The following is a 24336-nucleotide window of genomic DNA, read 5'->3' on the forward strand; positions in this document are numbered from 1 at the left end:
GGTACATTTTCAACAGCAACAAAAAATAAATTATTTAAAAAGTACTAATTAGTCAATCAAATTTAACAAAACTAGTCTGTCTTTATATCAATATAAATGCCAATGGCTCAAAAGGAAAATATACTTTTGTTAAATGATAAAAGAACAAATAAGTGCACATTCTTCCAATAACCCTGATTATTATTCTAAAGTTTAAAAAAGACTGAGAAGCACTAATTACAATTCTTAAATCTTAATTCTCTTACTAGCATATTAACATAAGCTCAACGGTTAATTTCCATAGCTCTTCAATATATGATCAATCTAGTTCACCACTGAAAAACATCAAATTCGAAATGACAAAATGCTTCTTTATTTTTCTAAACTCAGGAAGAAAGCAGAAATGTAACAACATAAGAAATATGATGTTAAAATAAGGCAACATTTTTAAACACTGTAATGCCAAATACATTCTCTATGCCCACCATGTGTAAGTCTTTGTTAGGAAGTGGTTCTGTGTGCCAGACTGTCTACATTTAAATGAGGGCTGACCTTGGAAGCAGCCCAGTGGGAGGGTATGGGCTGAATTCTATACTTTTCTGCTCAAAACATTTCCGAAATTTGTTCTCAGTCCATTTAGAAAGAACACACTCATTCCTCTTTTTTTTTTAATTTAAAATTATTACCCTTTGATTGTTTAAAACGATTTTAAAAATAACCTGAAATCAAACCTTTCAAATGGATTAATTTCACTTAGTCTGAACGTAAGTCTGTTTCAAAAAATGAAATTCATCTCAGGTGATGAAAGTATTCCACCACTGCGAATGTCTGAAATACTGCACAAGCTCTGTACACGTTGCTACGGAGAACCGTGAAATGCGTATGGTCCCCTTTGGGCAATCAGCCAATGATCCTGTCCCTAGACCCCAAGAACCCCAAGGGCTGGTATTTGGGACCAATTTGTCGGTATCCCTAGTGCCTGAACAGTGACTGGCGTATCATCAAGGCTCAAAAAACAGACGAGTTTTGTATGCACTTCTTCTAGAAATGGGGTCTGCGACTGCGCGTAATGGTAGAACTCTTGCCTTTCATACAGGAGACTTGGATTCGGTTCCTAGCAGTGTACCCCATGTGCAGCTACCACCCCCATGTCAGAGGAGGCTTGTGTGCTGCTAGGAGGCCGAGCAAGTTGCAGTGGCACTTTCACACTAGGACAGACCAGGAAGAAAGGCCCAGAGCTCAACTTCCAAAAATCAGCCAGGGAAAACCCTATGGACCACAATGGCCCAATCTGCAACCAATCAGAGGGATAGCACAGGATCAGGCAGCATTTCAATCTGCTGGGCGTGGGGTCCCCATGAGTGGGGGGCCAACTTGATGGTAGCTAACAACAATCACTGCATGTACCACAATTTTGTAAGTAGTAGGGGTGTGCTACTGTACATAATATACAATTTTATGAATAGTACTACTCTTTTACAAGTTTTGATGATTTTGTTAAGGAAAGTAGTTTAGAGTTACATAACAAAAGCAGAACAAAATTAGTTCTAAATCTGATTTTGCCGTTTACTGATGGTCTGTAGCCTCAGGTCAGTGGCTTAAGCCCCCTCAGCCCTCACTGTTCCTTCCGCAGAGGGGAAAGTAATACCTTACTCCAGAGTTATTTTAAGATTAGACATTAGATGGATAGATAGATGATAGATGATTGATAGATACATGGCTGATAGATGACTGATAGATGATAGATATCCAGAAGAAAAAAGGAAAAAAAAATAGGTAGATAATAATTTTTACCAGTTGTCACGGAGTTGATTCTGACTCATAGCAACCCCATGTGTTTCAGAGTAGAATTGCACTCCACAGGGTTTTCAATGGCTGTGATCTTTCAGAAGTAAATTGCCCAGCAAAAGAAAGGATCATGCCTGGTTCATGCTTTACTGCTGGTAGCACTAACATTATTATTAGTACTTCAGTAACGAAAGGACTCAGAATTTAAAAGTAAAGGTAAAACAGACTGCAGAAGCATTGCAAACTTCATTTCTTACCCACGAGTGTAATATTAGGGTTCCTCTTCTTAGCTTCCTTCATTAACCACCACTCATATCCTCGGAAATAATTCTCATCTAGCGCATAGTGCATGTGGGAGGGCTCAGTGCCATCTGGATGGGGGAGAGCAAAAGAGGAAAGAAATAATCTGTTAATGGGATTCCTACGGCCACTCCCCTTTCGCCCCCTCCCCCTCCCCACACACACACACTTCACAGAATAGTATTCCATTTCCAATCCTGAAGTTGGGCAAATAAGAATAATCTTATATAATTAGAGGTTGGATGATCCAAGCATATTATTTTATCATTTTTCACTACTCTAAGCATCATAAGGAAACCCTGGTGGCATAGTGGTTAAGTGCTACGGCTGCTAACCAAATGGTTAGCAGTTCGAATCTGCCAGGCACTCCTTGGAAACTCTACGGGGCAGTTCTACTCTGTCCTGTAGGGTCGCTATGAGTCGGAATCGACTCGACGGCACTGGGTTTGGTTTTTTTGGAAGGATCATAAAGGAAACCCTGGTGGTGTAGAGGTTAAGTGCTACGGCTGCTACCCAAAGGGTCGGCAGTTTGAATCCGCCAGATGGTCCTTGGAAACTCTATGGGGCAGTTCTATTCTGTTCTATAGGGTCACTATGAGTCGGAATCGACTCGATGGCACTGGGTTTGGTTTGGTTTAGAAGCATTATAAAGGTCCTAAATAATCTAACTGCAACTTTCTATCATATATTTAAAAAAAAACCTACTGCCATTGAGTCGATTCCCACTCATAGTGACCCTATTATAAGCAGTGTTAAAAGAAGTTTTATCACTTCTACACAAAGCAAGGGGCACAATGGGCACAATCCACCTTCACTGCTAATTGCATGGTAAGGATCAGCATGAATCCAATTCCCACCAGGAAATGGCAACCGTCCTCACCTTCCCACTTCTCCACCCTTGTTACCAGCCACTCACAGGGCATACTCTCTCTCTCTCTCTCTCTCAGCCCCAGTCATCCAGAGCTGAGTCAGAGCTCACAAGTTAGATGGACACTGTCTTTCACTCCAGCTGCCCATACAGCATTTCTCAAACCCTAGCCACTCAGAACTAGGTCAGAGCTCCCACGTTGGAAGGACACCTACCTTCAGACTGCCAAACAGGCAGATGCCAGTCCCTGCTGGCTCTCACTGCCCCTGTGCGTTTGTTAATACCCTAGGAGGACTCACAGGATTCACAAAACATACCACACTTGAGGAGCCCTGGCGGCACAACAGTTAAGAACTCAGCTGCTAGTCACAAAGTTGGTGGTTCAAACGCATCAGCTGCTCCACTGGAGAAAAGACCTGGCAATCTGCTCCTGCAAAAATTACAGCCTAGAAAACCCTACAGGGCGATATGACCCTGTCACATGGGGTTGCTGTGTGTCAAAAACAACTTGATGACACCTAACAACAACATACCATACTTACTACAGATTTATTACAGCCAGAGAGGATACAAACAAAGAAACCCATAAGGGGAAGTTTGGAAGGAGTCACAGCGCAAAGCTTTCATGTTCTAAGGAGGGACGTGTTACTCTCCCCCATGGGTGATCACCAACCAGGAAGCTCCATCTGATCCTCAGAGGTTTCACTGGCCTCACCACGGCCATTATAGTTACACCACCCTCATGAGGCTTAGTCAGCATCAGGCCCCCAGATGGTCACTCTTGGTCTGCTCAGCCTCATTCATCAGCCTCAGGTGTTGATACATCTCAAAAGAACCAAGAACGAAAAGCCAAATTGCTTTTTGCAAGGTGATTCTGTATCTTGCAACCTTACATAATCGAAAATTCCAAGGACTACATTCTCCTGGACTTTTGGTCTCTCAGGAGTTCTGAAATCACCATGTCCAATTTTAAGTTCACGTCACCTCAACTTCCAGCTTTCTGATCCTGGCAGTGAATCCCCGGGCTCCTGAGCCCCAATTCTCATGTTCTATACCTGGAACCTATAACGTACCACGCTATTGCAAGAAAATACTTTTGAGGACAAAGGATTGAGCACACATTCTCACTATAACAAAACTCTATACTAACTTCTTAGTGTGTCAAGGTAGGTAACTGACATCAAAGTCTTGATTACACAGGCACAAATGCCTGCCCTTGTTAAGAAGGACCTCATAAGAAGAGGCGCTGCTACATAAACCAGAGACTTGATCAGCCTGAGACCAGAAGAACTAAATGACCAGCTGACACCAATGACCGCCCTGACAGGGGACACAACAGAGAGTCCCTGACGGACCAGGAAAAGAGTGGGATGCAGAACTCAAATGCTAGTAAAAAGACCAGACTTTGGTCTGACTGAGATTGGAGGGACCCTGGAAGACATGGCTCCAGGTCTCTCTGTTAGCCCAGAACTGAAACTATTCCCAAAGCCAACTCTTCAGACATAGACTGGACTATAAGATATAAAATGATACTCGTGAAGACAGTGCTTCTTAGCTCAAGTAGATACATGAGACTAAATGGGCAGCTCCTGTCCAGAGGTGACATGAGAAGGCAAAAAGGGACAGGACCTGGTTGAAAGGACAAAGAAATTCGGGGTGGAAAGGAGGAGTGTGCTGTCACATTATAGGGAGAGCAACTAGGGTCACATAACAATGCATATATAAATTTTTGTATGAGAAACTAACTTGAACTGTAAACTTTCACTTAAAACACAATTAAAAAAAAAAAGGAGGGGGCCACTGCCCATTTCTTCTTAAGGGTAAACATCAGAATTCACAAAAACTACCTGCTTCTACATCTCTGCCTCTTATTTAGCTTCAGCAAATGAAGCTGGCCAGTAATCATCAATTCTGCCTAAAATGTGGTGACAATAAAACACATGTCCTCTTACAATAGCTTGGGGAAAGTTTTTGTGTAGAGATTTTGGGTTGTTTTTGCTTTTTTTTTTTTTTTTGGCATTTTTTCAAATTAAACACTAATACAACTACGCAATTGTCTCTATTTAACAAGAATTATCTTCAAAGCACTAAAAGGAACACAAGTATATAGACAATACTCTAGAGTTCACTATCACTGAATCTGACCTGTAAATAATAAGCTTTACATAATCATTGACAGAATTAAATTATTTCTTCTTACTCAAACACAGAGACCATTAAAGTAATAATTGATAACACATTCTACACAAAGCCAATCTAAACAGTGACAATGAAAATTGATGATTTGGTAGTTAAAAATAATTTTGTTTTTAAAAGAAAAAAACTGAAATACTGATCACTTGTACTGTTACCACAATTTTATTTGATGTTGACAACACTTTATACATAATAAAATTTTTTTAACTTCCCTATAAAATTCCAAGCTGTCTTTATGCTCTGCCTAGTACAGTCTTTAGAAGCTACAGGTTTATTTATCCTGATTACTTCAACTAAACAAGCAATCTAAAGTCAGAACGCCATTTTTGATGGATAATTCATATTTTGATATAAATTTTTTATATAGAGTTACATTTAAAAAAGGAATAGTAAGGAACAATCTACTAACCAACAATCAATATCAAAAGTCACCACTTTTAGTATTTATATTTTGAAATCACAGTCTATGTGGTTAAGTAAAGATTAAAATGTTGGGGAGGAACCATCCCATACCCCAAATACTCCTACCTGTTGACTGCCCATCACCACCTATTTCGACTTTTAAAATATGCAAAGAGGCACCGAAGTTTGGCTGGGGAAAGAAGTAACAGTATTAACACCGTGCTTCATTATTTGAAGAACATAGCACTTGAAGACAATTAGAAATCCCTTCCTTTGGTTTTGCAGATGAGAAAACCAAAGCAAAACTTCAGATAGCAACTTCTTCCAACAGTAACTTGCCTTTTTTTTTTAATTAGAATTGTGAAGCTGACAGATTTTACTGATGAAATTCTCCATATAATTTCTAAGATATCACAATTACCATTCAATGATTATTTTTTTATTACCTTAAAGAGAAAATCCAATATTTGAGAACGATAGGGCTCTTGGTAATTTACTAGAAGTCGGGAGGTTGCCTGAAGAAAAAAAAAAAAATGTTTTCAGGAGTATGAATAAAACAAGTCCAGTCATGAATACTTTTTCATAATGATCAACCATCCCACCCCATATGCACATTGAGCCAACCCCTAGGAAAGGCTGAGCTGTGGAAAGTTACTCCCTCGGTTGCTTGCTTGTCTGCTTTTCTTCTGCCATCACTGGAAAAGTACTGCTATTGTTTGTCCAATAACTAAAGGGCAGGTTCTGAGCAACAAGCAAGTTTCACTTCTGCTGGAGTGAGGGTTGGCAGAGAGGTAAGTTTGATACCATTGACAAATACATGAATGCGAACTTACCTTTTTTTTTTTAAGCGTTTTAATTTTTTCTTATTGTACTTTAGATGAGGGTTTACAGAACAAACTATCTTCTCATTAAACAGTTCATAGACATATTGTTTTATGACATTAGTTAACACCCCCAAGACCTGTCAACACTCTCCCTTCTCAACCTTGGGTTCCCTATTACCAGCTTTCCTGTCTCTTCCTGCCTTCTAGGCCTTGCCCCTGGGCTGCTGTGCCCCTTTAGTCTCATTTTGTTTTATGGGCCTGTCTAATCTTTGGCTGAAGGGTGAACCTCAGGAGTGACTTCATTACTGAGCTAAAAGGGTGTCTGGGGGCCATACTATCGGGTTTTTTCCAGTCTCTGTCAGGCCAGTAAGTCTTGTCTTTTTTCATGAGTTAGAATTTGTTCTACATTTCTCTTCAGCTCTGTCTGAGACCTTCTATGGTGATCCCCGTCAGAGCAGTCAATGGTGGCAGACAGGCATCATCTAGTTGTACTAGACTCAGGCTGGTAGAGGCCATGGTATACGTGCTTCATTAGTCCTTTGGACTAATCTTTCCTTTGTGTCTTTAGCTTTCTTCATTCTCTCTTGCCCCTGAAGGGGTGACACCAGTGCAGTATCTTAGATGGCTGCTCACAGGCTTTTAAGACCCCAGATGCTACTCACCAAAGTAGAATGCAGAACATTTTCTTTATAAACTATGTTATACCAATTGAGCTTGATGTTCCCTGAGACCATGGTTCCCACAGCCCTCAGCCCAGCAATTCGGTCCCTCAGGGAGTTTGGATGTGTCTATGGAGCTTCCGTGACCTTGCCCTGCACAAGTTGTGCTGGATTCCCCAGTATCGTATAATGTCTTACCCTTCTCACCAAAGTTACCACTTGTCTATTGTCTATATAGTGTTTTTCCATCCCCATTCCTCTCCTCCCTCGTGCCCATCATAGATGGCTCCTTTTGTGTGTAAACCTTTTCATGAGTTTTTATAGTAGTGGTCTCATACAATATTTGTCCTTCTGTGATTGACTTATTTCAGCATAACGCCCTCCAGAGTCATCCATGTTGTGTGATGCTTTGCAGACTCATCATTGTTCTTTATCACTGTGTAGTATTCCACTGTGTGTATGTACCATAGTATATTTATTCACTCATCTGTTGGTGGACATCTAGGTTGTTTCCATCTTTTTGCTATTGGGAACAATGCTGCAATGAACATGGGTGTACGTTTGTCTATTTGTGTGATGGCCCTTATTCCTCTAGGATATAGTTCTAGGAGTTGGGATTGCTGGATCATATGGTATTTCTATTTCTAGCTTTCTAAGGAAGCCAAATATTGTTCTCCACCAGTAGTGCATAAGAGTTCCCATCTCCCCACAGCCTCTGCAATATTTGTTATTTTCTGTTTTTTTGATTCGTGCCAGTAATGCCGGGATGAAATGGTATCTCATTGTAGTTTTGATTTGCATTTCTCTGATGGCTAATGATCGTGAGCATTTCCTCATGTGTCCATTAGCTGCTTGCATGTCTTCTTTAGTGAAGTGTTTGCTCCTTTGCCCACTTTTTAGTTGGATTATTTGCCTTCTTGTTGTAGAGTTGTTAGATTTTCCTGTAGATTTGAGAGCTTAGAGCTTTCCTGGATTTGTAATAGTCAAAAATTTTTTGCCAGTTTGAAGGTTCTCTTTTCACTCTTTTGGTGAAGTCTTTTGATGAGCAAAAGTGTTTCATTTTTAAAAGACTGCAGTTATCTAGCTTATCTTCTGGAGTTTGTGTGTTGTTAGTTACAGTTTGTATCCTGTTTATGCCATGCATTAGGGCCTCTAGTGTTGATCTTATTTTTTCTTCTAAGATCTTCATAGTTTTTGGTTTTATATTTAGGTCTTTGATCCATTTTGAATTACTTTTTGTGTATGATGTGAGGCAGGGGTTCTGTTTCAATTTTTTGCAGATGTATCCAGTTTTGCCAGCATCATTTGTTAAAAAGACTCTTCTCCCCATTTGATGGACTTTGGGCCCTCGTCAAAGATCAGGCAACTTTAGGTGGATTTACATCTGGGTTCTCAAATCTGTTGCACTGGTCAATGTATCTGTCATTGTACCAGTACCAGGCTGTTTTGACTACCGTAGCTGTATAGTAGGTTTTGAAGTCAGGTAGCGTGAGCTGTCCTTTTTGTTCTTCTTCTTCAGTAGTACTTTACTTATCCGGGGCCTCTTCCTTTTCCATATAAAGTTAATGATTAGTTTTTCCATCTTTTTAAAGAATGTTCTTGGTATTTGGATCGGCATTGCACTGTATTTGTAGATTGCTTTGGATAGGATTGTCATTTTCACAATGTTGAGTCTACCTATCCATGAGCATGGTATGTTTTTCCATTTATGTAGATCTCTTCTGGTTTCTTGCAGTAGTGTTTATTGTTTTCTTTGTATAGGTCTTTTATATCTCTGGTTAGATTTATTCCTAAAAATTTTTTTTTTTTTTTTGTGGACTGTTACAAATGGTATTGTTTTCCTGACTTCCTTCTTGTCATTCTCTTTATTGCTGTATAGGAATCCAACTGACTTTTGTATGTTTATCTAGTATTCTGCTAATTTGCTGAATGTTTCTATTAGTTCCAGTAGTGTTCTCCTGGAATCTTCTGGCTTTTCTATGTATAGTATCATATCATCTGCAACAAGGGAGAGTTTAACTTCTTCATCACCAATTTGGATGCCCTTTACTTCTTTTTCTTGCCTTATTGCTCTAGCTGAGATTTCCAGCACAATGTTAAATAGGAGTGGTGATAAAGGGCATCCTTGTCTTGTTCCTGTTCTCTAGGGGAATGCTTTCAGCCTCTCTCCATTAAAAATGATGCTGACTGTTGGTTTTTATAGATGTCCTTTATCATGTTGAGGAATTTCCCTTCTATACCTATTTTATTGAGAATTTTTATCAGGAATGGGTATTGGACTTTGTTGAATGCCTTTTCTGCATTGATTGAGATGATCATATGATTCTTTTATTTATGTGGTGGATTATGTTGATTGATTTTCTAATGCCAAACCATCCCTGCATATCTGGTATGAATCATACTTGGTCGTGGTGTATTACTTCTTTGATACGATACTGAATTCTATTGGCTAGAATTCTGTTGAGAATTTTTGCATCTGTATTTCTGAGAGATATTGCTCTGTAATTTTCTTTTTTTTTTTGCAGCGTCTTTGCTTGGTTTTGGTATCAGGGTTATGCTGGCTTCACAGAATGAATCTGAAAGTATCCTTTCTTTCTCTATGTTCTGAAATACTTTGAGTAGTACTACAGTAAGCTATTCTCTGAATGTTTAGTAGAATTCTCCAGTAAAGCCATCTGGGCCAAGGCTTTTTTTTGTTATTGTAAGTTTTTTTTTTATTACCTTTTAAATCTCTTTTGTTTTTATGGGTCTGTTCAGATTTTCGACATCATTTTTAGTTTGGGTAGGTAGTGTGTTTCTAGAAATTTATCCATTTTCTCTAGGTTTTCAAATTTCTTGGAGCATAGTTTTTCATAATACTCTGTTATGATCCTTTTTATTTCAGTTGGTCTGTTGTAATGTCCCCCACTTCATTTCTTATTTGGGTTATCTGCATTCTCTCCTGTTTTTCTTTTGTCAATCTGGCCAGTGGTTTGTCAATTTAGTTGATCTTGTCAAATGACCAACTTTTGGTTTTGTTAATTCTTTCTATTGTTTTTCTATTCTCTATTTCATTTATTTCTGCTCTAGTCTTTATTATTTCCTCTCTTCTGGTGGCTGTGGGCTTCTTTTGCTGTTCTCTTTCTATTTTTTTTCAGTTGTGTAGCTGATGTTTTAATTTTATCTCTCCTTGCTCTCTGTTCTCTGTCAGTTTCTTTTCCATTTGGTGCTTGGTTTAGTTCTTTATCTCTTCATTGATGCTTAGGGTTCTAGTATTGGCATTTGTCTCTGTTTTACTTAGTTTTTTGGGTCTTTGCCGTGCAGGGACAGTGTGGTGCTTCTGTCTATAGCGCCATGTTGGCTCCGCCTCCACAAACTTCTTAGGATCTTAAGTAATAGAATAGTTATTAGAAGAAATGAAATTTTGGTTTTCTATCTTAAGACCATTTGTCAACAATAGTATCTGGATGCTGGGAAGCAATGGACAAATCTCAGCTAATTTTTCCCCTCTATTTTTTTTTTTTTTTACAAGCAGGAATGCTGACAGAAAGCACTAGTTTCCTCAGCCTTTTTAGGAATTTATAAGTGTTTATGAACAGATTAAGAATTACGAATGACTACAAGATAATGTCAGAATCAACTCGACGGCAGTAGGTTTTTTTTACACAATAATCACCAGGCCAGGCTGTACTAAGAAAACCTCACCCAAGATTGGCATCAGAATGCATGAAAAGACATAACTGATAATCATACCTGGACTATGACTGATGATTGCTTGATAAAAGAAATTACAAAACAATAATTGGCCAATAATCTATCCTTCAGGGAAAATATAAACAAGGGGAATAAAAGAGGTATGTTTTCAGAATGGAATAGCAGAATGTCCCTAGGCCTGGAACCCAGATAGCCCTAGGTTCAAACCACTGACATCTTGCCAGGTGTGTGACAGGGCAAGATATTTGACTTTTATGAGGCTCAACTCTCTTTTTTTTTTATATGCCACCACTGACATTCTGGTGGTTCACATATCTATTTCCCTCACACTGAGGGCCACCCCAGGCTCTACTGCTGAGCTGCACGCCCACAGAGCTGTTTTCTAGCCACCTCAAACTCAATGCATCCCAAGCCAAAGAGCACTTTTTCCTAAATCTGTGCCTTCCTCTGTCTTTGCTATCTTAGAAAAGAATGATATTCTCCTAAACATTAAACTTGGGGCCACCATTTCATCAAATTTCCATCTATCTACAGTCACTAAGACCTCCTTAATAACATTCAAATCCACCCCCTTCTCTTAAACCTCACTGCCTTAACCTAGGCCCTCATTTATCAGAATAGTCAAATGATATTAGGGTCTCCCATATGCCTTCCTATAATTCTATCCTCCTATGAGTTGGAATCGCCTCGACGGCACTGGGTTTTGTTTTTTTTTTTTTTATTCTATCCTCCACACTAATTAACAGATTAATCTTCTCAAAGCACAAATCTAAATATAAAATGACTTCTTAAACTTGCTAAGTCTCCTCTTCCCCAATAATTTTTAGAATAAAGTTCAAATTGTCCAGCTTGGTACCTGAAAAAAAAAGCCCTTACTTATTTTACCCTAACTCTGATATTTCACTTCATATCACTCTCACAGCTTCTACGTAAATATACCAAACTACTTTTTCTCTTCCTTCTGCCTAGAATACGCCCACATCCTCATTTAGCCAACTCTAATTCACCCTTTGGCTTTTGGGTCAAACACCATCTCTTTCAAGAAGGATGCCTTCTACTCCTGCCTATTGGTCTGATGTAAGTACCTCTCCTTTGGGCTTTCTTGGCACCAGGTCCATATCTCTACCATAACACTTCTAACCCTGGGCCCTAATCACTAGTTTACTTAACTGTTTCACCTCTAAGCTCCTTGAGGACAGGGACAGGTCTTATTCAAACTCATATTCCCATGCATTCTTTTATTCAATAAACATTTATTTAACACGTTTGGTGTTATCTTTGGTAGCACAGGTACAGGCAACACAATGTAGGAGGTTTTGAGTCACATGGAGTTTGCATCCTGATTCCATCATTTATAAGCTGTGTGACCTTGGGCAAATTATTGTAAAGTAGGATATCTTATTCACTCAGCTATACCAAAACCACTCAGCTATAGCAAAATTAAAATAAGATGATGTGCGTAAAAGACTTAGCACAGTACCTGGCATGTAATAAAATGGCAAGCATTATATAGATTAAAAAAAAAAAAGTATTATTCTCAAAGAGCTTAAGAGACAGGCAAGAGATCAGACTGGCTATAATTAAATAACCTCTGATTCAGTATTCTTGGAATCTAAACCTAAGTACAGACCACCATATAACTTTTACTGCTGGCACTCGAGGACTACTTGTGACTAACAAGCTAGGTGCTTAGACAAGGGCCCATATTTCCTAACCCTACATGCTTGACCAGCTATAAATTACTGATAACCATCCTGAGTTGTTTTTCAAGTCCCCCACCAGGTGCAGAGCATGCGCAGTAAAAATCAAGGTAACCTATGAATGACCTTCCACATGAGATAATCATGACCAAAGATCCCTTGCCAGGACTTGAACCAGGATCCAGAGACATCGGGCATAAGCAACATCCCAGAATAAGTCCTGTTTGACATCCCAGCAGCCTCTGTGACAGACTCCATCTTAGTTCCAACAACCTCTGCAAGGAAATCCATCTTGAATTCCAACTGTGGGCGCACTTGACTTTCATAATCCCTCCTCTTCTCCTGCAAATTTCCACCCATCTAATGAATAAAGATAATGCCTTTTTATAAGCCCTAAGAAATCCTTTGTTCAGGAGAGACTGGAGACTAGTGTAGGCAGAAACCCCTCTCCATCTCTCCCTCGTGAGCCTTTTTACTTTCTTTCTATCACTAATAAACCTTTGTTTGTGTGGAATCTCTGAGCCTCTCCTGGTCATCCTTGATCAGAAGAATTTAAGAACCTAGGCAGGGCTTAGTCCCAAGCTGGGAAGCCTTGCCCTGTAACACTTAGATTTTAGCAAAGTCTCACAGTATTAATGTAGACACTCTTTAAGTGAATGAATACGGTATATGTACACAAGCAAATCCCTGACCCCAGGTTAACAAAGCTTCCTGCCCTGCATGACGCCATTAAAACTGTATTTTGCTACTTCTGGGTTATTTTTCCCTGCATACGCTCCTAACCTTAACACAGAGTGTGCCAGCTTTAGGCAAGTACATACCATTATGCTATTGCAAGCCTGCAATCATACTCAATGCAAGTGTTAGTCAATGGCAATAGTCAGTATAAGTCTAATGTTGAAATGTACCATCAAACAATAACCAATTACCAGATTACTAACCATATGTCCTGGATTGAATTATGTCCCCCCAAAAATGTGTGTATCAATTTGGCTGGGCCATGGTTCCAGGTATTGCGTGATCTTCCTGTGCATTGTAAATCCTGCCTCTATGATGTTAATGAGGGAGGATGGGTGGCAGTTATGTTAGTGAAAGTGAGGCAGGACTCAATCTACAAGACTGGATTGTGTCTTGAGGCAATCTCTTGAGCTGTAAAAGACAGAAGTGCACAGAGAGACAGGGGGACCTTGTCACCTGATTAGGGTCCATGCCCTAGAGCAGTCAAGCTAATGAAACGTACTCGAAGTCAGAAAGAGTGAGAAGGTTAATTTAGGAAATGACACTACCGGGGATCCAATAGTAACCCTGACTGTCTCTATGGAGTCCCAAAAAGCAATTTTTCATTACAGCTTATGTAGAATTTTTACAAGGGTTACAAGTGTCTTCGTAGCCCAAAGATAGCATGGCCAGGGGAGTTATTCATTACAATATAGTGACAAGAGACTCTTTATCAGACTAAAGAGATACATGCCAGACATCTCTTTTTCAGGCTAAAGATATACATGTCAGACTCTAGGCTCTAATTTCCCTGTGAGGGATTATAAATCACAGGTGGTCAGACAGAACTAAATGAAGTTATTTGCATCAGATCAAAACAAAGAACAAAGTCATTCACATTAGATAAAAATAAAGTCTTTAACAAAGGTATGGGATGGAGGAGGCAGGCAGAGGAAGGAGAAAAACTTACAGGTTCATCAGGGTGTTAGTTACATCAAGCTCTCAGTCGCCTACTTTGAAAAGCAGAAAACATGCCAGGGAGTTATTAGGGTCACAACCTTATACCACCAAGAAAGCAGTGCCAGGAGCAGAGCGCATCGTTTGGACTCAGGGTCCCTGCCAGGAGAAGCTCCTAGTCTGGGAGAAGATTGATAAGAAGGCCAACAGAGAGAGAAAGCCTTCCCCTGGAAGGCTGACATCCTGAATTTGGACTTTTAGCCTACTTTACCATGAGGAAATAAACTTCTCTTTGTTAAGCCATCCCCTTGTGCTATTTCTGTTACAGCAGTGCTAGATAACTAAAGACACCACACAGCCTGAATAAGGTCTGGAGCTGTTTACAACAAACCCAGGGAGAAGCCTTGGGAACAACATTTCTTCATCCAAAGGCCTTAGGACAACCTCCTCCTCCCTAATCCCTGAAACAGGGTATTAACCAATGTTAGTTATCTGCCAGACAATATTCCATGCATTTACACCTAATTCTCACAATACTCCTAAACTAAAAACCAAACCATTGTCATCAAATCAATTTCAACTCACAGCCACCCTATAGGACAGGTCAGAACTGCCTGACAGGGTTTCCAAGGCTGTAAATCTTTACAGAAGCAGACTGCCACATCTTTCTCCTGCGGAGCAGATGGTGGGTTCAAACCTCTGATCTTTCGGTTAGCAGCTGAGCACTTAACCACTGAGCCACCAGGGCTCCTTACAATGCTCCTACCAGGCAGGTATCACTTTATCTCAGGAAAGAAACTGAGGTACAGAGATTAAATAACCTACCCAAGGCCATACAGCGAGCGCCAAGGCCTAGGCTAGGCCCCTGTCAATCTCCTCTTAAATACTGCACCATACTGCCTTCCCTATCTGATACATTTATATAGACGTATAATGATCAGGAAGGATCAGTTGGGTTAGAGAAATGATCTTTTCCCCTCCCACCCCCAGCAGAAGTTCATATGAGGCTGAAAGTGAATAGGCTATAGGCTGGGTCACCCAAAAGCAAGCAAGCATTCAAGTTAGTTCTGAGGGAGGTTTGTAAAGCCACCCAACAAACAACCCATTCAAGAGTCCAGCTTTGACACTTTCAAATAAAATTAGCTCTAGATGTGATCTGGGGTACAACAAAAACCTTCTCCCAAAGGTCTGTCACCATAAACCCCACAGACCCACAGAACAAATACAGAGGGGGACAAAACAAAGACAAGACAAAGACCACAAAAAGCAAAGGGCAGGAGGCTCATAACAAATTATGGACGACATTGCAAAGAATGGGAATTCCAGAACACTTAATTGTGCTCATGAGGAACCTGTACATAGATCATGAGGCAGTCGTTCAGACAGAACAAGGGGATACTGAGTGGTTTAAAATCAGGAAAGGTGTGCATCAGTGTTGCACCTTTTCACTATACCTATTCAATCTGTAAGCTGAGCAAATAATCTGAGAAGCTGGACTATATGAAGAAGAATGGGGCATCAAGATTGGAGGGAGACTCATTAACAACCTGTGATATGCAGATGACACAACCTCGCTTGCTGAAAGTTGAAGAGGACTTGAAGCATGTACTGACAAATATCAAAGACCACAGCCTTCAGTACGGATTACGCCTCAACATAAAACAAAAATCCTCACAACTGGACCAATAAGCAACGCCATGATAAACGAAGAAAAGATTGAAGTTGTCAAGGATTTCATTTTACTTGGATCCACAATCAACACCCATGGGAGCAACAGTCAAGAAATCAAAAGACGGGAGGCGGGGCCAAGATGGCGGACTAGGTGGACGCTACCGCGGATCCCTCTTGCAACAAAGACTCGGAAAAACAAGTGAATCGATCACATACATAACAAGCTACGAACTCTGAACAACAAACACAGACTTAGAGACAGAGAACGAACAAATACGGGCAGACAGCGATCGTTTTCAGAACCAGGAGCCAGCGTACCAGGCAGGTGACCTTCGGAGCCCGATCTGGGGCAGAGCCCTGGGGGGCAGACGGCACAGACAAGGGGCCCAGCCCTACCCCCCCGAACCCACCCTGGGAGGGAGTCTAGCTGGTTGGCGCAGGCGGCGTAGCGGCGCAGCCGGAGGGAGAAGCACCCGGGAGGCAGTGACTGATCCTGGAGCAGGGAGAGCGGCATCCCAGCTGGGGAGCCGTCCCGCCGGGAGCTTGGGGGGAAGCTGGCGTGGCGCGAGCGTGGGGATCAGCTATATTTCCCTGAAGCGACCCCGGGGGGGGCCCAGACGTTCGTGCGGGGGACGCCCACCCACTTCGCACGTGCAGTACAACGCACCGGAGGAAGAAGTCCCCGGGAGGAAGTGGCTGGTCTTGGAGAGGGGAGAGCAGCATCCCAGCCGGGGAGCCGTCCCGCTGGGATTTTGGCCAGAACAGCCAGGGCGTGAGCGCAGGGTCCAGTTATATTCCCCTGAATAGACCCCGGGGGCGGGCCCAGCCGTTCGTGCGGGAGACGCCCACCCAGTTCACGCGGGCGGTGCGGCGCACCGGAGGGAGAGGTCCCCGGGAGGAAGTGGCTGGTCTCGGAGCGGGGAGAGCAGTGTCCCAGCCGGGGAGCCGTCCCGCTGGGATTCTGGCGGGAGCAGGCGGGGCGTGAGCGCGGGGACCAGTTATATTTCCCTGAATTGACCCCGGGGGCGGGCCCACCCGTTAGTGCGGGCGACACCCACCCAGTTCGCGCGAGCGGAGTGGTGTGCCAGAGGGAGAAGTCCCCGAGAGGAAGTGACTGGTCTTGGAGAGGGGAGAGTAACGTCCCAGTCGGGGAGCCGTCCCGCCGGGTTTTTGGCGGATGCGGGGGGAGCGTGAACGCGGCGATCAGCTCTATATTCTGTGGTGCTACACTCCTAGCTCTCTGATCCCTCCCCCACCCTCCCCAGGCGGCTCCATTAACATCCGAATACCCTGAGCCAGAAGGAGAATTCAGATAGGGATCTGACTGCATTTTTTTTTAGCTGATTACCTGGAAAAACTAGTTTCCCAGTGATGGCTCGGAGACAGCAGTCCATATCAAACCACATAAAGAAACAGACCATGACAGCTTCTCCAACCCCCCAAACAAAAGAATCAAAATCTTTCCCAAATGAAGATACAATCTTGGAATTATCAGATACAGAATATAAAAAACTAATTTACAGAATGCTTAAAGATATCACAAATGAAATTAGGATAACTGCAGAAAAAGCCAAGGAACACACTGATAAAACTGTTGAAGAACTCAAAAACATTATTCAAGAACATAGTGGAAAAATTAATAAGTTGCAAGAATCCATAGAGAGACAGCATGTAGAAATCCAAAAGATTAACAATAAAATTACAGAATTAGACAACGCAATAGGAAGTCAGAGGAGCAGACTCAAGCAATTAGAATATAGACTGGGACTTCTGGAGGACCAGGGAATCAACACCAACATAGCTGGAAAAAAATCAGATAAAAGAATTTAAAAAAATGAAGAAACCCTAAGAATCATGTGGGACTCTATCAAGAAGGATAACTTGTGAGTGATTGGAGTCCCAGAACAGGGAGGGGGGACAGAAAACACAGAGAAAATAGCTGAAGAACTCCTGATACAAAACTTCCCTGAAATCATGAAAGACGAAAGGATATCTATCCAAGATGCTCATCAAACCCCATTTAAGATTGATCCAAAAAGAAAAACACCAAGACATATTATCATCAAACTTGCCAAAACCAAAGACAAACAGAAAATTTTAAAAGCAGCCAGGGAGAAAAGAAGGGTTTCCTTCAAGGAAGAATCAATAAGTTCAGACTACTCAGCAGAAACCATGCAGGCAAGAAGGGAATGGGACGATGTATACAGAGCACTGAAGGAGAAAAACTGCCAACCAAGGATCATATATCCAGCAACTCTCTGAAATAAGAAGGAGAAATTAAGATATTTACAGATAAACACAAGTTTAGAGAATTTGCAAAAACTAAACCAAGACTGCAAGAAATGCTAAAGGAGATTGTTTGGCCTGACGACCAATAATATCAGGTTCCAGCACAATACAAGGTCACAAAACAGAACGTCCTGATATCAACGCAACTCAAATAGGGAAAGCACAAAAACAAACAAATTAAGATTAATTCTAAAAAATAAATAAATAAACAAAATAATACACGTAACAGGGAATCATGGAAATCAATAGATAAACGATCACAATAATCAAAAAGAGGGACTAAATATAGGAGGCACTGAACTGCCAGATGGAGAGTGATACAAGGCGATATAGAACGATACAAGTTAGGTTTTTACTTAGAAAAATAGGGGTAAATAATAAGGTAACCACAAAAAGGAATATCAATTCCATAACTCAAGAAAAAAGCCAAGAAAAACATAACGAATCAACTAACATAAAGTTAAACATTAGGAAAATAAGGATCTCACAATCTACTAAGAAAAACATCTCAGCACAAAAAAGTATGTGGAAAAATGAAATGGCCAACAACCCACATGAAAAGGCACCAAAATGACAGCACTAATAACTTATTTATCTATAATTACGCTGAATGTAAATGGACTAAACGCACCAATAAAGAGACAGAGAGTCACAGACTGGATAAAGAAACACAATCCATCTATATGCAGCCTACAGGAGACACACCTTCGACTTAGAGACACAAACAAACTAAAACTCAAAGGATGGAAAAAAATATATCAAGCAAATAATAAGCAAAAAAGAAGAGGAGTAGCAATATTAATTTCTGACAAAATAGACTTTAGACTTAAATCTGCCACAAAGGATAAAGAAGGACACTATATAATGATAAAAGGGACAACTGATAAGGAAGACATAAACATATTAAATATTTATGCACCCAATGACAGGACTGCAAGATACATAAATCAAATTTTAACAGAATTGAAAAGTGAGATAGACACCTCCACATTTATAGTAGGAGACTTCAACACACCACTTTCAGAGAAGGACAGGACATCCAGTAAGAAGCTCAATAGAGACACGGAAGACCTACTTACAACAATCAATCAACTTGACCTCATTGACTTATACAGAACTCTCCACCCAACTGCTGCAAAATATACTTTTTTTTCTAGTGCACATGGAACATTCTCTAGAATAGACCACATATTAGGTCATAAAACAAATCTTTGCAGAATCCAAAACATCGAAATATTACAAAGCACCTTCTCAGACCACAAGGCAATGAAGCTAGAAATCAATAACAGAAAAACTAGGGAAAAGAAATCAAATACTTGGAAAATGAACAATACCCTCCTGAAAAAAGACTGGGTTATAGAAGACATCAAGGAGGGAATAAGGAAATTCTTAGAAAGCAACGAGAATGAAAATACTTCCTATCAAAACCTCTGGGACACAGCAAAAGCAGTGCTCAGAGGCCAATTTATATCGATAAATGCACACATACAAAAAGAAGAAAGAGCCAAAAGCAGAGAACTGTCCCGACAACTTGAACAAATAGAAAGTAAGCAGCAAAAGAATCCAACAGGCACCAGAAGAAAACAAATAATAAAAATAAGAGCTGAACTAAATGAATTAGAGAACAGAAAAACAATTGAAAGAATTAACAAAGCCAAAAGCTGGTTCTTTGAAAAAAATTAACAAAATTGATAAACCATTGGCTAGACTGACTAAAGAAAAACAGGAAAGCAAACAAATAACCCGAATAAGAAACGAGAAGGACCACATCACAACAGAACCAAATGAAATTAAAAGAATCATTTCAGATTACTAAGTAAAATTGTACTCTAACAAATTTGAAAACCTAGAAGAAATGGATAAATTCTTGGAAAAATACTACCTACCTAAACTAACACATTCAGAAGTAGAACAACTAAATAGACCCATAACAAAAAAAGAGATTGAAATGGTAATCAAAAAACTTCCAACAAAAAAAAGTCCTGGCCCAGACGGCTTCACTGCAGAGTTCTACCAAACCTTCAGAGAAGACTTAACACCACTACTACGGAAGGTATTTCAAAGCACAGAAAAAGACGGAATACTACCCAACTCATTTTATGAAGCTACCATCTCCCTGATACCAAAACCAGGTAAAGACATTACAAAAAAAGAAAATTATAGAGCTGTATCACTCATGAACATAGATGCAAAAATCCTCAACAAAATTCTAGCCAATAGAATCCAACAACACATCAAAAAAATAATTCACCATGATCAAGTGGGATTTATACCAGGTATGCAAGGCTGGTTTAATATCACAAAAACCATTAATGTAATCCATCACATAAATAAAACAAAAGATAAAAACCACATGATCTTATCAATAGATGCAGAAAAGGCATTTGACAAAGTTCAACACCCATTTATGATAAAAACTCTTACCAAAATAGGAAGTGAAGGAAAATTCCTCAACATAATAAAGGGCATCTATGCAAAGCCAACAGCCAATATCACTCTAAATGGAAAGAACCTGAAAGCATTTCCCTTGAGAACGGGAACCAGACGAGGATGCCCTTTATCACCGCTCTTATTCAACATCGTACTTGAAGTCCTAGCCAGGGCAAATAGGCTAAACAAAGAAATGAAGGGTATCCAGATTGGCAAGGAGGAAGTAAAGCTATCACTATTTGCAGATGACATGATCGTATACATGGAAAACCCTAAGGAATCCTCCAGAAAACTACTGAAACTAATAGAAGAGTTTGGCAGAGTCTCAGGTTATAAAATAAACATACAAAAATCACTTGGATTCCTCTACATCAACAAAAAGAACACCGAAGAGGAAATAACCAAATCAATGCCATTCACAGTAGCCCCCAAGAAGATAAAATACTTAGGAATAAATCTTACCAAGGATGTAAAAGACCTATACAAAGAAAACTATAAAACTCTGCTACAAGAAATTCAAAAGGACATACTTAAGTGGAAAAACATACCCTGCTCATGGATAGGAAGACTTAACATAGTAAAAATGTCTATTCTACCAAAAGCCATCTATACATATAACGCACTTCCAATCCAAATACCAATGTCATATTTTAAGGGGATAGAGAAACAAATCACAAATTTCATATGGAAGGGAAAGAACCCCCGGATAAGCAAAGCATTACTGAAAAAGAAGAAGAAAGTGGGAGGCCTCACTCTACCTGATTTCAGAACCTATTATACAGCTACAGTAGTCAAAACAGCCTGGTACTGGTACAACAACAGGCACATAGACCAATGGAACAGAATTGGGAACCCAGATATAAATCCATCCATGTATGAGCAGCTGATATTTGACAAAGGACCAGTGTCAGTCAACTGGGGAAATGATAGTCTTTTTAACAAATGGTGCTGGCATAACTGGATATCCATTTGCAAAAGAATGAAACAGGACCCATACCTCACACCATGCACAAAAACTAACTCCAAGTGGATCAAAGACCTAAACACAAAGACTAAAACGATAAAGATCATGGAAGAAAAAATAGGATCAACCCTAGGAGCCCTAATACAGGGCATAAACAGAATACAAAACATTACCAAAAATGATGAAGAGAAACCAGATAACTGGGAGCTCCTAAAAATCAAACACCTATGCTCATCTAAAGACTTCACCAAAAGAGTAAAAAGACCACCTACAGACTGGGAAAGAATTTTCAGCTATGACATCTCAGACCAGCGCCTGATCTCTAAAATCTACATGATTCTGTCAAAACTCAAACACAAAAAGACAAACAACCCAATCAAGAAGTAGGCAAAGGATATGAACACACATTTCACTAAAGAAGATATTCAGGCAGCCAACAGATACATGAGAAAATGCTCCCGATTATTAGCCATTAGAGAAATGCAAATTAAAACTACGATGAGATTCCATCTCACACCAACTAGACTGGCATTAATCCAAAAAACACAAAATAATAAATGTTGGAGAGGCTGCAGAGAGATTGGAACTCTTATACACTGCTGGTGGGATTGTAAAATGGTACAACCACTTTGGAAATCCATCTGGCGTTATCTTAAACAGTTAGAAATAGAACTACCATACAACCCAGAAATCCCACTCCTCGGAATATACCCTAGAGATACAAGAGCCTTCACACAAACAGATATATGCACACCCATGTTTACTGCAGCTCTGTTTTCAATAGCAAAAAGCTGGAAGCAACCAAGATGTCCGTCAACGGATAAATGGGTAAATAAATTGTGGTATATTCACACAATGGAATACTACGCATCGATAAAGAACAGTGACGAATCTCTGAAACATTTCATAACATGGAGGAATCTGGAAGGCATTATGCTGAGCAAAAAGAGTCAGAGGCAAAAGGACAAATATTGTATAAGACCACTATTATAAGATCTTGAGATATAGAAAAAACGGAGAAGAACACATACTTTTGTGGTTACAAAGTGGGGAGGGAGGGAGGGAGAGGGTTTTTTATTGATCAATCAGTAGATAAGAACTGCTTTGGGCGAAGGGAAAGACAACACTCAATACAAGGAAGGTCAGCCTAATTGGACTGGATTAAAAGCAAAGAGGTTTCCGGGATAAAATGAAAGCTTCAAAGGTCAGAGGAGCAGGGGCTGGGGTCTGGGGAACATGGTTTGAGGGGACTTCTAACTCAATGGGCAAAATAATTCTATTATGAAGTCATTCTGCATCCCACTTTGAATTGTGGCGTCTGGGGTCCTAAATGCCAACAAGCGGCCATCTAAGATACATCATTTGGTCTTAACCCACCTGGAGCAAAGGCAAAGTAGGAACACCAAGGTCACACGACAACTAAGAACCCAAGAGACAGAAAGGGCCACATGAACCAGAGACCTACATTATCCTGAGACCAGAAGAACTAGTTGGTGCCCAGCCACAATCGATGTCTGCCCTGTCAGGGAGCACAACAGACAACTCCTGAGGGAGCAGGAGACCAGTGGGATACAGACCCCAATTTCTCATAAAAAGACCATACCTAATGGTATGACTGCGACTAGAAGAATCCCAGAGACAATGCTCCCCAGAACTTCTGATGGCACAGGACAGGAACCATCCCCGAAGACAACTCATCAGGCATGAAAAGGACTGGTCAGCGGAGGGGAGAGAGATGCTGATAAAGAGTGAGCTAATTAAATCAGGTGGACACTGGAGAGTGTGTTGTCAACTCTTGACTGGAGGGGGGATGGGAAGATAGAGAGAGAGGGAAGATGGCAAAATTGGCACGAAACGAGAGACTGAAAGGGCTGACTCAATAGCGGGAGAGCAAGTGGGAGAAGGGAGTAAGATGTATGTAAACTTACATGTGACAGACTGATTGGAATGGTAAATGTTCACTTGAAGCTTAATAAAAATTAATTAAAAAAAAAAAGAAATCAAAAGACACATTTCATCAGGTAAATCTGCTGCGAAATCAAAAGACACATTTCATCAGGTAAATCTGCTGCAAAGGACCTCTTTAAAGTATTGAAAAGCAAAGGTGTCACCTTGAAGACTAAGGTGCCCCTGACCAAGCCATGGCATTTTCAATCATATCATATGCATGTGAAAGATAGACAATGAATAAGGAAGACCAAAGAATAATTGTTGCCTTTGAATCGTGGTGTTGGTGAAGAATACTGAATATACCACGGACTGCCAAAAGAACAAAAAATCTCTCTTGGAAGAAGTACAACCAGGATGCTCCTTAGGAGCAAGGATGGTAAGACTGCATCTTACATACTTTGGACATGTTGTCAGGAGGGATCAGTCCCTGGAGAAGGACATCAGGCTTGGTAAAGTACAGGGTCAGCAGAAAAGAGGAAGACCCTCAATGAGGTGGACTGACACAGTGGCTGCAACAATGGCCTCAAGCATAGCAACATTGTCAGGATGGCAAAGGACCAGGCAGTGTTTCATTCTGTTCTGCATAGGGTTGCTAAGAGTCAGAACTGACTGGACAGCACCTAACAACAACAACAACAGGGAGCAAGTAAATTTCCTTAGGAGTTAAGAACAATTATGCTAGTGAAGCTCTTGGGTTATCAAGGAGCTAAGGAAATGAAGAGCTGTGCCCACTGACAATTTTGCACAAAGCTGGAACTGTCCTCATGTATGGAATACCCAAGGAGCCCTGGTGCCCCAGTGGTAAAAATGATGACAGCTAACCAAAAGGTTGGTGGTTCGAAACCACCAGCAGCTCCTCAGAACAAAGATGTGGCAGTGTGCTTCCATAGAGATTTACAGCCTCGAAAGCCCTATGGGTCTGTATGAGTCAGAACTGACTTGACTGCAG

At 40.6% G+C, this 24336-nt stretch overlaps 1 protein-coding gene across 1 annotated transcript in view; it reads right to left on the reverse strand.

Moving 5' to 3' along the window:
- GALC (galactosylceramidase) overlaps positions 1–24336 on the reverse strand; it is a 77586-nt gene that overhangs the window by 51612 nt on the left and 1638 nt on the right. Inside the window, exons 2-4 of the mRNA XM_003408573.4 lie at positions 5980–6048; positions 5660–5723; positions 2025–2138 (exon numbers count right to left, since the gene is read on the reverse strand). Of these exons, the coding sequence (XP_003408621.1) occupies positions 2025–2138; positions 5660–5723; positions 5980–6048 (247 nt within the window). The remainder of the gene's footprint in view (positions 1–2024; positions 2139–5659; positions 5724–5979; positions 6049–24336) is intronic.

Source organism: Loxodonta africana, chromosome 10 (assembly GCF_030014295.1).
Source record: "Loxodonta africana isolate mLoxAfr1 chromosome 10, mLoxAfr1.hap2, whole genome shotgun sequence".
Taxonomy (NCBI): domain Eukaryota; kingdom Metazoa; phylum Chordata; class Mammalia; order Proboscidea; family Elephantidae; genus Loxodonta; species Loxodonta africana.